A 14,219-nucleotide genomic window follows, 5' to 3' on the forward strand; every position below is an offset into this window, starting at 1 on the left:
AAGAAAGCAGATACAAAACAGTACATACTGTTGAGTCTACTTCTATGAATTTCTAGGACAGGCAAACCATTCCATAATGATAGAAATCAGAACAGGATTCATAGAGAGGGAGGAAATAGCTGGTAAGAAGCATGAGGAGCTACCTGTGGGACAAAAATGTTGTTTCTTGATTTAGATGGTTACATACAACTGTCAAAACTTATTGCCCAGAACACTTAAGATCTCTGCATTTCCATAAACAAATAAGAGCTATGGGCAAACACATAAGAGGAGACATGGATAATAAGCCAAAGCCATTGCTGGTGGTTTATGGTTACACCCTGAACTCCACAGTGTCAGAGGAATGAGAACACTTGCCATAGCTGACTTGTCTTCTCTGCAGGTCTCAGGAACCTTTGTTTCCTAAGCTGTAAAGGGGTATGTGCTCATTTTCATTTCAATAGCTATAAACAACAGCTAAATAAAACAGTTTTGGCTAACTCTGGCCCCATTTTTCAGCAACAGTAAATCAGCAGGACACACCATCTAGCAGCACCATGTTATCTATGGACCACACAGGGCAATGGATGTGATTTGGCTAATAAGGTTTCATGGTCTTCCAAAGCCAAATACTTTTGGATTAAAAATATATATGATCATGCCAAAAATTTAATCATCAAAACATCTTTTAAAAATCAAAATATTCTCATAATGCAATAATTTATATATCCAAGCAATTACAGTCTATAAAAATAAGCTCCTTCTATAAATTTTTCAAGAACTACAGAATCCTTTTCTACTTTCTACCTCTGTTACAGAATAAGGCTCAGTGCCAGTGGCTCATGCCTATAATCCTAGCTACTCAAGAGGCTGAGATCTGAGGATTGAGGGTCAAAGCTAGCCTGAACAGGAAAGTCCTTGAGACTCATCTCTAAGTAACTACCAAGAAGTTGAAAGTGAAGCTGTGGCTCAAGTAGTAAACCACTAGCTTTGAGCAAAAATAGCTCAGGGACAGTGCCAGGCCCTGAATTCAAGCCCCAGGATTGGCACCCAAAAAAAAAGATTAAGGACATGATTCAGGGCCTAAAGACACAGCTGCTGCTCCTTATTTCTGTCTTGCTTTACAAGCCTGTACCTTCCTAGGGTGTGTGTGGAACACCACACCTGCCTACGGGAGCACTACCAGTACTCATAACCCAGTTATCACCATGCTCATCAGAGGGCTGGAGAACTTGAGTGTGATGAAGAATTGTTTGTGAATTGCCAACGAACAATGATTCAATTTTAAACAGGAAAAATTAGATGAAAAACACCTGTAACCTGCCATGCTAATAACCTTTCTCTACATTTAATCAAATATAGTTGGCTCTACAATGTCTTGTATTTGCTCTTTTCCTTTCCATCTTTGAGTGTACAACCTGTCATCTCTCTCTGTCTTGGTATAATACCACGGGGCTGGCATGAGCTGCTAGCTCCGTCCTCTTCCAGCGCCATCACACACTGCCACGGTGTGAACTCCGTGTGAACTCTGTGTGAGCACAGGCTTTCCAGCAGCTCCTGACAGACACTGATGAGAGAGGACAGGGGCCTCACGGCTGCTAAAGTGAAAACATGCCTCAAGTCACAGAACAAAAGGCCCAGTGGATTAAATGCATTTTCTCTCAATTTTAAATCTACAAAGCCATTTTTTTTTTGTTTTGGCCAATGTACTCTGTATCAGCTAGGAGGTTCTAGCCAACAGAATAAGATAGTAAATAATTTTTTTTAAAAGTAGAAAAGAATTAATATATTCAAAAGTTCATGCATTATGGATGTGTGTGTGTGCACACGCACATGGCATGCATATGGGTGAAATTTCAGAATGTGATTTGACATATATTTTAAATTTTAGATTCCTAAACAAATTAGAACTAAAATTTAGACTAAACAGAAAATTTCCTGCCACACAACCATGTTGACAGAATAAACAGGTTAGCATTTTATGATATTTGCTGAAAAACACAACTTTCACAGCTATAAGAATACACCTGAAAACTATTGCTGTAAAAGGGGCAATCCAACCTGCCTTCAGAACCCTCATTCCTTCCCCATGACCAGTGCACCTGATGCTCCAAGTACAGGAAACACGTGCCTGCTCCTAGCCAGCCACTGCCCTTGATGAAGCTACAAGCTCAAGTGTAACACTTTGGCAAGTGTTCTCTCACCACCCTCAGTCCCCAGCAACAAGCCAGAACACCCCACTCCCTCATCTGGCTGACAGCACTAAATGCCTCCTGTTGTAGGTCTCGTGCCTGTCATGTGGGATTAACACACTCTCCTGAACTGGGCTGCATACTCACGGACTTTCTCTAAATCCCATGAACTAAGCCCAAGACCTGACCTAGAAAGAGATGTTCCATTAAATGCTGACTGACTCAATTCCTTAGGCCAATCATGAAAAATCAGATGACAGTCGCATCCATATTAAAAAGTGGCATGTTAATGTCCAAAAAAAAAAAAATAGAACAAATAATAGAACCAAAGAAGTTCAAAAGACATAGCCTAGTGGGGAAGCATTTGCCCAGTATGCACAAGACTGAGTTAAAGGTGGGAGGGAAGGGATGGTAGGGGAAAACAAAGGAGGAGGCAACAATGCTGGATAAGAAATGTACTCATTACCTTGCTCATGTAAATGTAACCCCTCTGTACAGTATCACAATAAAAATTTAAAACAAATACACTGGACTTTGGTAGTATGCTCCTATAATCTCAGTTATTCAAAAGACATACAGAAGAGGATGGTCTTAGCCAAGATCCTATCTGAAAAATACTCTAAAGCAAAAAGGGCTGAGGACATAGTCTTCAGTGGCAAATTTCATGCCTACAGTACAGATCCTGAGTTCAAACATAGTACCACAAAAAAACAAATACATAAAAATTTAAAGAAGTTCATAACAGTAAAAATAAGATGCCCTGGAAGTGGTGCTGTAGCTCAAGTGGTAGAGCGCTCGCCTTGAGCTGAAGAGCTGAGGGACAGCGCCCAGGCCCAGAGTTCAAGCCCCACGGCCAACCAAAAAAAAAAAAAAAATAAGATGCCCTCAGTATCAAAAAATAAGACATCTTTGTTATTTAACTTTTCTAATTAATCAGGAAATCTCTACAGAATCTGATATTAAATTCAAATTAAGTGAAGTAAGTTTTTCTGAGATTATTTTTATAGCTTGTCACTATTGCTTTGTTCTGCTATTTGGCTATCATTTAAGAAGCGTGCAGGGCACAATTCCTTATCTCTACGTGGCGAGGAGTGCTGCACACAAGGTTTCACCAGCTATCTCCTGCTCATGCCACCTATGAGGAAGAAACTGTCGTTCACATTTTAGAAATGAAGGAAACCAAGCATCACAGAAATTAAGCCAATTAGGCACGAATGTGTACTTGTGCCAAGAGTGAGGACACTGGACTCATCTATCTGCCTATAACCACAAATAACCATCTAAAAAAGTTTAAAATCCTAAGTTGGGCATGGTGGCTCATGCCTGTAATCCTAGCTACTCCGGAGGCTGAGATCTGAGCCAGTCTGGGCAGAAAAGGCCGTGAGACTCTTATCTCCAATAAACCACTCAGAAAACTAAGTGGTACTGTGGCTCAAGTGGTGGAGTACTTGCCTTGAGCTGAAGAGCTGAGGGACAGTGCCCAGGCCCAGAGTTCAAGCCCCACAACCAACAAAAAAATAAAAAATTAAATTAAAAAAAAAAAAGTTGAAAGTCCTTTGTTCTGGAAACTCCCTCTATTTTGGGAGTTATTTAGCTTGACATGGATTTAAACCCAGTTCTGAGAACTCTATTAGCTCTGTTACTGTGTACTAGCTTATCCAACCATAGGAAACTATAAATTTCTAAAATAAAAACCAACAGGTCAAAAGATAAGTATTATCTTGAAGGCAGAGAGAGACTTTACCAGTTTGGCTGCTTTACGTTTTACAAAATTAGCTATCTTCTTCCTGGGTCCAAGAGGTATCCCCATTTCCTTCAGGTCATCAACTGTACACATGAGCTTTAAAAAGAAACACACCCATCAATCAATCTGGAAATCAATAAAATTGCAATACAATACAAAATTATTTTTTAAAAAAGAGCTCAGTAGGGGAGAGACTGATCAAGATACATCGTATATGCATAAAATTACATGTTGAACTGAAAAAAATAATAGCGATAAGAATCAGTCACTTCTTTAAAGTTAGGTTTGAGGTTTGTTTTTAACAATAAATTTAAGCCTTAAAATACAAGGCCTCTCCAACCTAAACATTCTATTATTTTTTTAATTAAAAAAATGTAACTCCAAAATCTCAAGCATATAATAGTTTCCCCCTTCCATTTTGTCCCAATCACCCAATTCTCTGTGAAACAACTGTTGGCAATTTGTACTCTTTGCCAGAGGTAAGTCATGCACATGTGTATAGGTATGTGTGTGTGTGTATCTCCTCTGTACACACAGAACTCAACTCCTCTCTTTCACCAGAATCTCCATTGTTGCCTCATCTGTTCACAGGCACAGGTCCTCTGCTGTGTAACCACACAGAAATGATTTAACCAGGCCTACCAACGAATGCTTGACGGGGTTTCTATTGTATTCATGTATTATTAAAGTGCTCAGCAAGTGTACTGTATATACTCTTGGGACAACTTCTCTATACAAAGTATTTCTAGAAGTAAAATTGCTTTAAGAAGATGTAATTTTTACATGTTAAAAGATATCAACAGCCCAGTGCTGGTGGCTCAGGCCTATAATCCTAGCTACTCAAGAGGCTGAGACTGAGGACTGCAGTTCAAAGCCAGCCTGAGCAGGAAAGTCACATGGGAATCATCTCCAATTAAACATCCAAGAGATGGAAGTGGAAATGTAGCTCAAATACTAGCCTTAAGGAAAAAAGCTCAGGGGCAGCACCCAGGCCCTGACACACACAAACACACGCACGCACACGCACAGATACAAAGGTATCACAAAATTCCATAGAAATGGTACCAACTGCCGGGCGCTGGTGGCTCACGCCTGTAATCCTAGCTACTCAGGAGGCTGAGATCTGAGGATCGTGGTTCAAAGCCAGCCCGGGCAGGAAAGACCATGAGACTCCTATCTCCAATAAACCACCAGAAAACTGGAAGTGGCACTGTAGCTCAAGTGGTAGAGCACTCGCCTTGAGCTGAAGAGCTGAGGGACAGTGCCCAGGCCCAGAGTTCAAGCCCCACGGCCAACCAAAAAAAAAAAAAAAAAAGAAATGCTACCAATTTACATTTTCATCAATATGTGCTAGCACCTATTTTGACCTACTCAGTAAAGATAGGTCAAAGATAGATCAAAAACAAAAACCTCACTGCACTTTCAATTTGCATTTCTCTTATGACTTTATGAATGGTAAATGCCACTTAACCTTCCTCTCTATAAATAATCTTTATATGTTATTTGCCTGTTTGCCTAGTGCTTTTCCACCAGCTTCCTAGACATTCTGAGTATTAAGGAAATCAGCCCTCCTTGTGATACGTGGTATACATGTCTTCCTAATCTATCAATGGTCTGTAGATGTTGCTGATAATGTTTACTGTTAAGCAATTCTATTTCTTTCATGGCTTCTGGGTTTGTATCATACTTGAAAAAGCCTTTACACATTGTTTTGAACTGAGGGCTTTAAGCTTCTGGGCATTATTCTACCACTTAAGTCATGATCCCAGTGCTTTACACTTCAGTTATTTTTCAGACAGGGTCCTCCAGTTTTGTCCATGACCAGCTTCAGACCTCAGTCCTTCTACCTGTCTCAAGTAGCTGATGTTACAGGTGTAAACCACCACATTCAGTTTGTTGAGATGAGGGTTTCACTAAATTTTTAGCCAGATTTAGCATCACACCATCATTCCCTTATCTCTACCTTCCAAGCAGATGGGATTTCAGACAAGATAAACTGTGAACAACCCTGGGTTTGGTTTTTTTTCTTCAATTCTATTTGCTTGTTTTTTTGTTTTTTTAAGCATTTAAGTGTTTGCCTTATAGGGAATAAATTTTGACATAAGAATGTTTAAGTCTTTTTTTTTTTTTTTGGAGGGGAGGGTAGGTGGGTAAGGGGCTATACCAATCCTGGGACTTGAATTTAAGAGACTAGGCACTGTCCCTGAGCTTTTTTGCTCAAGGTTAGTATTCTACCACATGAGCCACAGCTCCCCTTCCCCTTTAGTGGTTAACTGGAGATAAGCTTTGCAAACTTTTCTGCCTAGGCTAGCTTTGAACCACAATCCTCAGATCTTAGCTTCCTGAGTTGCTAGAATTACAGGTATAAGCCAATCATGCCAGCTTTTAAATTACTCGAATTTTTTTAAATCTTATACACAGGATAATTTTAAACAAAAATGAAATCAAGTTATCATCAGTACCAGAGATTCCATATCAATCTTTTCTTTTTCAAAAGTGCTAACATATTCAAAGAGGCTAAGTGCTTCTAGAGTTTCTTGCAAAGTTAGAACTTTTTCATTTTCAACATCAAGGTCACACGATTCATCCAAAGGCGGCTTTGACTCTTCAGGCATCTTAACAAAACAAAAAAATAAGGGAGAAAGATCATTACAAAGTTAAGGAAAAAAATCCACAAAGTTTCTCTGATCTACAGAAAAAACTTAAATAATTTGTCCTGAAGACAAATCATAATTGACATCCAACATGTGAATATTTTGAAAGATATAAATCTAGTAAGTCACATACTCCAATTTCCAACAATAACTTACATTTTAAGAATCATAACTTTCATATTTACACGTATAAAGGAGAAGAATATATATAATTATATACATATATATTTCCATTAAACTTCTTTTTTGTTTTGCTTTCTCTTGGAGATGGTATCTCCTTATGCTGCCCAGGCTGATCCTTGAACTTGCAATCCTCCTACTTTAGTCTTCCAAATAGCAGGGATTACAGATGTGTACCACCAAACCCATCTCTTCAATGTACTAAGTCTCCACATATAATGATATATAAAAACAGAATTCAGAAACTAAGACAGATTTTGGAAAATGGTTTGGCTCTATCTCTAACACTGACAGGGTCATGTGCAGACACACCTGCTTTTCTTGAAAATTCAGCTGCTTCACAACTCCATTAGCAATAGTTGCAGGCCCCGGAGACTTTGAGATATTCAAATCTTTTTGATTAGATAGGATATCAAACAATATTAAAGAACCTAAGAAAAAGAAGTATTTCGTTTTATAATGTAAGTAATAGGTGTTTTTATAATACTAATAAGTTTTCCTACTATTTTTTCAAAGTCCCTAGGCAGAAACCATAAAAAATTAAGGACTGATACTCAATATTATTTTATCAAATAAGAAATTAAAATATCCAATAGAACAGAACCCATGCAATTGTAGGTATGAAGGCAGAATCTAAACTCAAAGCATTCATTTCTACCCTCTATAAAAACTTCAGATGTATAATTCTAAGTTTCATACTAACAATGTCAGGCACACTAAAAACAGTGATAATTTCACAGGTTGACAATGCACAGAAGTAAGTTTTACCTAAACTGTGACCTGCAACAGAGACTTTTCCTTTGAAGTCAGGGTTCCGACTCATGAAGAGGGCATGGAGACGATTTATCTCCATTCCCACTTTTTCCACAATTGTCTGGCAGTAGGTGGGGCTGTTATAAAATAAAATATCTAGCAAGGTTTCATTGGTAAAGTGACGAAACCGGCCAATACTTGGCAAAGTAATTTTCTTAATATTCCTGTTTAAAAAGAAAAAAAATGTTATTAGTATCTACCTTTAACCTATGGCTATTTAAAGTTTAAATTTTTGTTTCTGAAAACAGTAAAATGTATAGGATAATCAGTCTAGATGTTTTCTTTTTTATAAAACAGTTTTAGGGTTTGAACTCAGAGCCCCCTGCTTGCTAGGCAAGTCTCTACTACTGAGACACAGCCTTCAGCCCAAGATTAAGCACTCTAAATTAATCAATTCTGAGAACTTTTCTATCCAAGCTGGCTTTCAACTATGATCCTCCAGGTCTCACCCTATTTAATAGTTAAGATTACAGTTGTAAGCTACTAACACCCAGCTTTATATTTCATTTTTAAAGAAGAAAAACTATACTTCCACTTTTCTTCCAATTGGAAATCTAAATACCTGAGAAAAATTATGGTCAAAAGGAACAAAAGAGATGGTCACATGGAATAAGAAACAATTTAATGGATTGAAATCCTTTGCTGATTTGAGAATGACCTGAGTGCAGTTTGTAAACACTGATTGAGAAAGGAAACGCTTTTAAAACAGGGGTATACTTTAGAGAGAATGCTGTTTGTAGGATTAGCTATATTAAGCCTAAGACAGTATGATACTACTAAAATTGACATAAATATTAGTCTTGTGTGCAGCATAAATATTTTCTATATTTTTGGATCTGAAATGTGATTATTCAAAATTGAGTAGGGTATTATTGATCACAGTTCCTGATGAGCACTGAAAGCACTGAGAAAAAAAGTTTTAAATGGCCTGCAATGCCACTGAGTTTCATGTAACAAAGAATTGTACTTCAAAGAGCATTCTCTAGTCAAAACAATAAATCTATATCAGCAGATCTCAACTAGGAGTGGTGCTAACTCCCAGAGGACATCTGGCAATTTCTGAGACATGTTTAGTTGTCACATGGTGAAGGAGGAGCATGCTACTGCTATTCAGGCAGGAATGCTACTAAGCAACCTAAATGTCTTAATCACAAGAGATCAGAATAATATTTTAGAACCAGGTTAAAGGTTTAGTTCAGTGACAGTATATGCACTTGGTACATGTGAAGACCTGGGGTTAATTCCTAGCACACACAAGAAAGTAAAGCACACCAGTTAAAATTTTTTAATGATTTTCTTAAACTTTTTATTTTCCAGTATTGGAATTTTGAACCCAGGACCTCATGTATATTCGCTAAAAGGAGCTCTACACGTGAGCTCTCTGGCAGCCTCTCTATGCCTTGGCTGGACTATGAAATTATTAGTGCTCCCCTTTGTCACCTGGATGAAAGGCATGTGCCACACAGCACCCAGCCACTGGGCTTCCTTGTAGCTTGGGAAGACAGGCACATGCCATCACATCTGGCCATTGACTGAAATAGGGTCTGGTGAGCTTTCATACCCAGGCTGACCTTGAACCATGATCTCCTTATCTCTGCCTCCCAAAAAGCTATGATAATGACTTGAGCCACTAAGCCTGGTTTAAACATTTCAAATAAGAGAAAAATGGATACACAATGTAAGAGAAAAGTAGCACATAAATCATACAGCTACTATTTAATCATATATCAGAGCCGGTATATAATTAAAACAAATATTTCTCAAAATCATAATAAACTTACTTCATATTATGGTTTGAATTTTGCCTCTAACTGAAAAACAAATTGTGAAAGTCTACAAACCTGTCGACGCCTGTGGCATCCCCACCCAAGGCGCCGTGCCAGGGAACTGGAAGGAACTCCACTCTGCTGATCTTCCCATCATCTAAAGATCTCTTGAAATGTGTCTGCAGCAATTTCAGAGAAACTACCCTAAAATCATCCACTTAAAAAAAAATATCAAGGAAGATAAATTATTAAAGTGTCCTAGCTTGAGAACCAATTGGAGATAATCTCAAATATGCCAGCATTTTTGTTATAAAATAAAGATACGTTTTTAAATGACAGACTTTGTATAAACATAAATTATGACTTTTAGAAAACTCTTTTTAACTTTTCATCATTGTAGAAGAATAAATGCCTAGGGAAAAAAATTAGTTTTGCCAGTCACCAATAGCTCCTACCTATAACCCTAACTACTCAGGAGATCTGAGGATTGCAGTTCAAAGTCAGCCATGTGCCCTAAAGTCTGTGAGACTCATCTCCAGCTAAATACTAAAAAGTCAGAAGCAGAGTTATGGCTCAAATGGCAGAGTACCAGTCTTGAGCAAAAAAGCTTAGAGATAGCACCGAGGCCCTGAGTTTCAAGCCCCAGCACTGGCACACATATAGCAAAAAAAAAAAAAAAAAGTTTAGCATTACTGGAAGGCACCGTGGCAGAGAACTAGAAGACAACAATCAAGCTTCCTACTGGAGGATTCCAGTTCCAGTACTGACTATGATACCAGTCTCAGATCGTCTCCTGGCAGTGGGGTAACAGTGATAATACCTGTTCCCCAAAGGTGTGTTTGTGAGGGTAAATGATATAATCACAAAGTACTTAGCAAGTACTATGTATTCAGTAAATATGAACTATAATTATAGAGGCATAAAAATAAAACTGCAAAGATTTAAATCAACTAGGCATCTTTTATGGGTCCCCCTATAAATGTACTCATCCATAGTTCTTTCCATGTTGCTGGAAGTGTCAGGCAGAGGCTATCAGCAAAGTCAACTTTTTTTCCAAACCTCCTTCTAATTCTTCAGATATAACAGTGTAAGAGCAAATCAAATACAAATTAATATTTCCCACTGATCAGAAGAAATAATATAAAACTGGGAACTATCCTAAAACTGAATACTTAAAAGTTCTTCTAGAGCTGGGAGCTCACACCTGTAATCCTAGCTATTCAGGAGAATGAAATCTGAAGGTTTGGTTCAAAGCCAGCCCAGGCAGCAAAATCTAGAGACTCTTATCTCCAATTAACCACCAGAAAACTAGAAGTGGAGCTGTTGCTAGCCTTGAGCAAAAAAGCTCAGGAACAGCACCTAGGCCCTGAGTTCAACCTCACTACCTTTAAAAAAAAAAAAAGAAGAAGAAGAAGAAGAAAAAAAAAAAAGAAACAAAGTTCTTCTTCTAAATTAGTTCTTAAATCATTCTAGGAGTAAAAACATGACAAAATACTTACCACATTCAATAATGCTTCTAAAGCGCAAATCACACACAGGTCCAATGCCATGCACCATAAACACCAAATGGTCAACCTGAGGCATTTCCCCTATTTGAAAAATTTGAAAAACTGAGAATTTGTTTAACAGGAAAATCTATCAAATACCGCTTTATTATTACAAACTGGCCAAAGAAATGGATGACCCTTCCAAGCAAGTAAGCTTCTTTATCTTCTGCCAAATTACTTCGTCCACCTTGGCACCTTGGCACATGACGGGCAGATGAGATGGGTGGAGAAGCAAGCTCTCTGCACACAAAACCAGCATGTGGTTTGTACTTCTGTGCCTACAGATCTCCATCCCCTTGAGATCTTTTCAGAACTCCTTAGCACAGTGATTGGGGGCTTAGCATGGACAAGGGCAGGGCCTTGGGTTCAATTACTCAACACCAAACACCCAAGAGTAGAAAAGGGGTGACACCGTCCAAAAAGGAATGTACGCTTCATCTGTCTTATGTAATTGTAATCCCTTTGAACATCACCTTTATAATAAAAATAAATAAATTTTAAAGAGGAGAAAACAAAATCTAAGCTCCACATGGAAAAAGCAATCTTTCAACATAAAACTTTACAAATATTTTCCCAAAACCCTTCCTCTTGATTCACAAATATTATTAAGAACATCTCCAAGTTAAATCTATTATTTCTCAGGTTTAATAACATCTACTTACTTTGTAAGGTTTTTCATTCTTAAATTATCTTTAGCTATACAAAAGAATTGATATTTAACAAAGCAGTTTATGAATATAATGCATCTTGATCAATGTCACCCCTTTTAACACTCTCACTCATCCCTCTCTACCTACCCCTTACTTCATCATTTTTAGCAGATAATGAAACAAACATTTACCTATAAACGGCAAAATAGAGCCCATCCTTATATGGTATAACAGGGGAAAACAAAGTACATGCACTAGAGCACAGTTTGGTTACATCCTGCCTGCTGCCTATTTTAGAAATGAAAGTTTCCCTAGAAGATGGCTATCCACATTTGTCTCCATATAGTCTATAACTACTTTCACACTACAGTGGCAAAACTAGTAGTATCAGCAGAGTCCGCGTGGCCTACAAAGCCTTAAACACTCACTGTCTGGCTCTTTTATAGTAAGTTTGCCACCCCACTCAACAAGTAAAGCACAAAAACAACCCCAAAATCTTAGTACCACCCCATGATGTACTTCATCATAATAATACATAGTTGGCTATCTACATTATGTGGTTTGCGTACCTTAATCAGAATTCCAAATAAAAAAATAGAAGAACATAAGGAGGGGGCAAAGAAACTGAAGGACAAAAAGTGAACAGACGCAGCAGTGGTACTCACTAGACACTAAGTTGAAAAGGAACTAAAGGAACTATATAACTTGTGGGTAGAGACAGAAGGGATAGACAGAGAGAACAAGGGAAGGGGTGACACTGGCTAAAAGGAAATGTACTCATTACCTGACTTACATAGTATAATCCCCTGTATATCACCTTTATAACAATAATAAACGATAATAGTAACAGGATGCTGGGCACCAGTAGCTCACGCCTATAATCCTAACTACTCAGGAGGCTGAGATCTGTGGATCATGGTTCAAAGCCAGCCTGGGCAGAAAAAAATCCATGAGACTATTATCTCCTATTCCCAGCAAAATGCCAGAATGGTAAAGCTTCTGTGTTAAAGTGCTAAGCAAAAAAAAAAGTAAGAGCACGAGATCTTGAATTCAAGCCCAGTACCAACACACACACAAACACACAGACACAGACACACGCACACACGAAGTTATATATACACATATACATATTATTGAGGAGAAGAAAGTAATAAAAATCAAAAGAACAAATATGCCCAAATACTGAAGGAAAATAAAATACAGTTGTGCCAAAATGGCTGACTTCCAAGTGTTATAGTAGGATGTCCTAAAAATGTTTCTTTTTTCATCATTCTAAAGAATAATGCTAAAATAAAGAAGACTTTGAAAAAGACTTGACACCTAAACAAACTATGCATACCATCAGGAATCTCATCCAGACTGTCATCAATCCCTCGCTTTACAACCCTGGGCCTGGTCTGTCCATCCTGGGTAGTTCCCCACTCATCAGGCACTGAGGAAGGCTGGAACTGCACAATAACCTTTGGGACATAAAAGAATTATTACAGAGCTCATTTTCAAACTCTTTCCCATGATAGGTAAGTAAGGTATTTTTAACAGAGTAAACTATGATTAAGTATGAAAAGCTGATAAATCAAGTAGCAGTACTATGCTCACAAACAAATTTTGTTGAGACTCCTGCTAATGTTAACCACCAAAATCAAATAAATCCAATGCTCATGACAGAAAATTACACAACTAAATAAAAAACCCTGGCTTCCATTATCAGCACTACACATATATAAAATAACAAAAGTACACCTTGAAGATTTTTTTGTCAGTTGTGGGGCTTGAACTCAGGGCCTACGCACTGTCACTGAGCATTTTACTCAAAGCTAGTGCTCTATCACTTTATGCCACAGCCCCACTCCTCATTTTCTTTCTTTTTTTTTTTTTTGGTGGGTCGTGGGACTTGAACTCTGGGCTTGGGCACTGTCCCTCAGCTCTTCTAAGTCAAGCGCTCAACCACTGGAGCCAGAGCACCACTTCCAGTTTTCTGGTGGTTTTGAACCTTGATCCTCAGATCTCAGCCTCCTAAATAGATAGGATTAAAGACAGGAGCTACTGGTGCCCAATTTACCTTGAAGATGTTTTCATTCTAATGGCCAACTTATCTTTAGTTAAGAAATCTAGCTTATAAAAACACATTAGGCAAAATTCTTTAAATGGCAAAGCTCCCAAGTAACTGACAAATTTAACTGCAGTGACAAAAACTGAATGACAAAAAAAAAAAAAGCTCCAAGAAGAAATCTACTCATTAAATCAACTTAATTAAATTCAGCTCTGTGCCATACAGAGATTTTTTTTTTCTCTAAAAACAAAACAAACCAATGTGGTAGGGCATGATGGTACATGCCTGTGATCCCAGCTACTGAGGAGGTTGATCATATTCCTGAGGCCAGCCCAGGTAACCTTAGCACAAGATCTTGTCTAAAAAACACCCTAAGAGTAAAAGGACTGGAGTAAAGATGAAGTTGTACTTGCCTAGCAAGTACAAGTGCACCAGCTTTGAGTGAGAAAGCTAAAGGACAGCTCCTAGGTCCTGAATTCAAGACTCAGTTCTCTTTCTCCCCCTCCCTCAGCTCCCAGGTCCTGAATTCAAGTCCAAGTTCTCTCTCTTTCTCCCCCCCCCAACCCCTACCACATACACACACACACACACACACACACACACACACACACACACACACACACACACACACACACACACACACA

At 38.3% G+C, this 14,219-nt stretch overlaps 1 protein-coding gene across 2 annotated transcripts in view; it reads right to left on the reverse strand.

Annotated features, from left to right (window-relative positions):
- The window catches only part of Sec23ip (SEC23 interacting protein), a 45,294-nt gene that overhangs the window by 17,566 nt on the left and 13,509 nt on the right, over nucleotides 1-14,219 (reverse strand). For both annotated transcript variants that reach the window (XM_013021937.1, XM_013021936.1), the window contains exons 6-12: nucleotides 12,865-12,985; nucleotides 10,828-10,917; nucleotides 9,404-9,545; nucleotides 7,518-7,726; nucleotides 7,062-7,180; nucleotides 6,378-6,530; nucleotides 3,916-4,011 (exon numbers count right to left, since the gene is read on the reverse strand). In XM_013021937.1, coding sequence (XP_012877391.1) covers nucleotides 3,916-4,011; nucleotides 6,378-6,530; nucleotides 7,062-7,180; nucleotides 7,518-7,726; nucleotides 9,404-9,545; nucleotides 10,828-10,917; nucleotides 12,865-12,985 — 930 coding nt within the window. The remainder of the gene's footprint in view (nucleotides 1-3,915; nucleotides 4,012-6,377; nucleotides 6,531-7,061; nucleotides 7,181-7,517; nucleotides 7,727-9,403; nucleotides 9,546-10,827; nucleotides 10,918-12,864; nucleotides 12,986-14,219) is intronic.

The sequence above is a fragment of the Dipodomys ordii genome, unplaced genomic scaffold, assembly GCF_000151885.1.
Source record: "Dipodomys ordii isolate 6190 unplaced genomic scaffold, Dord_2.0 Scaffold58, whole genome shotgun sequence".
Classification (NCBI taxonomy): domain Eukaryota; kingdom Metazoa; phylum Chordata; class Mammalia; order Rodentia; family Heteromyidae; genus Dipodomys; species Dipodomys ordii.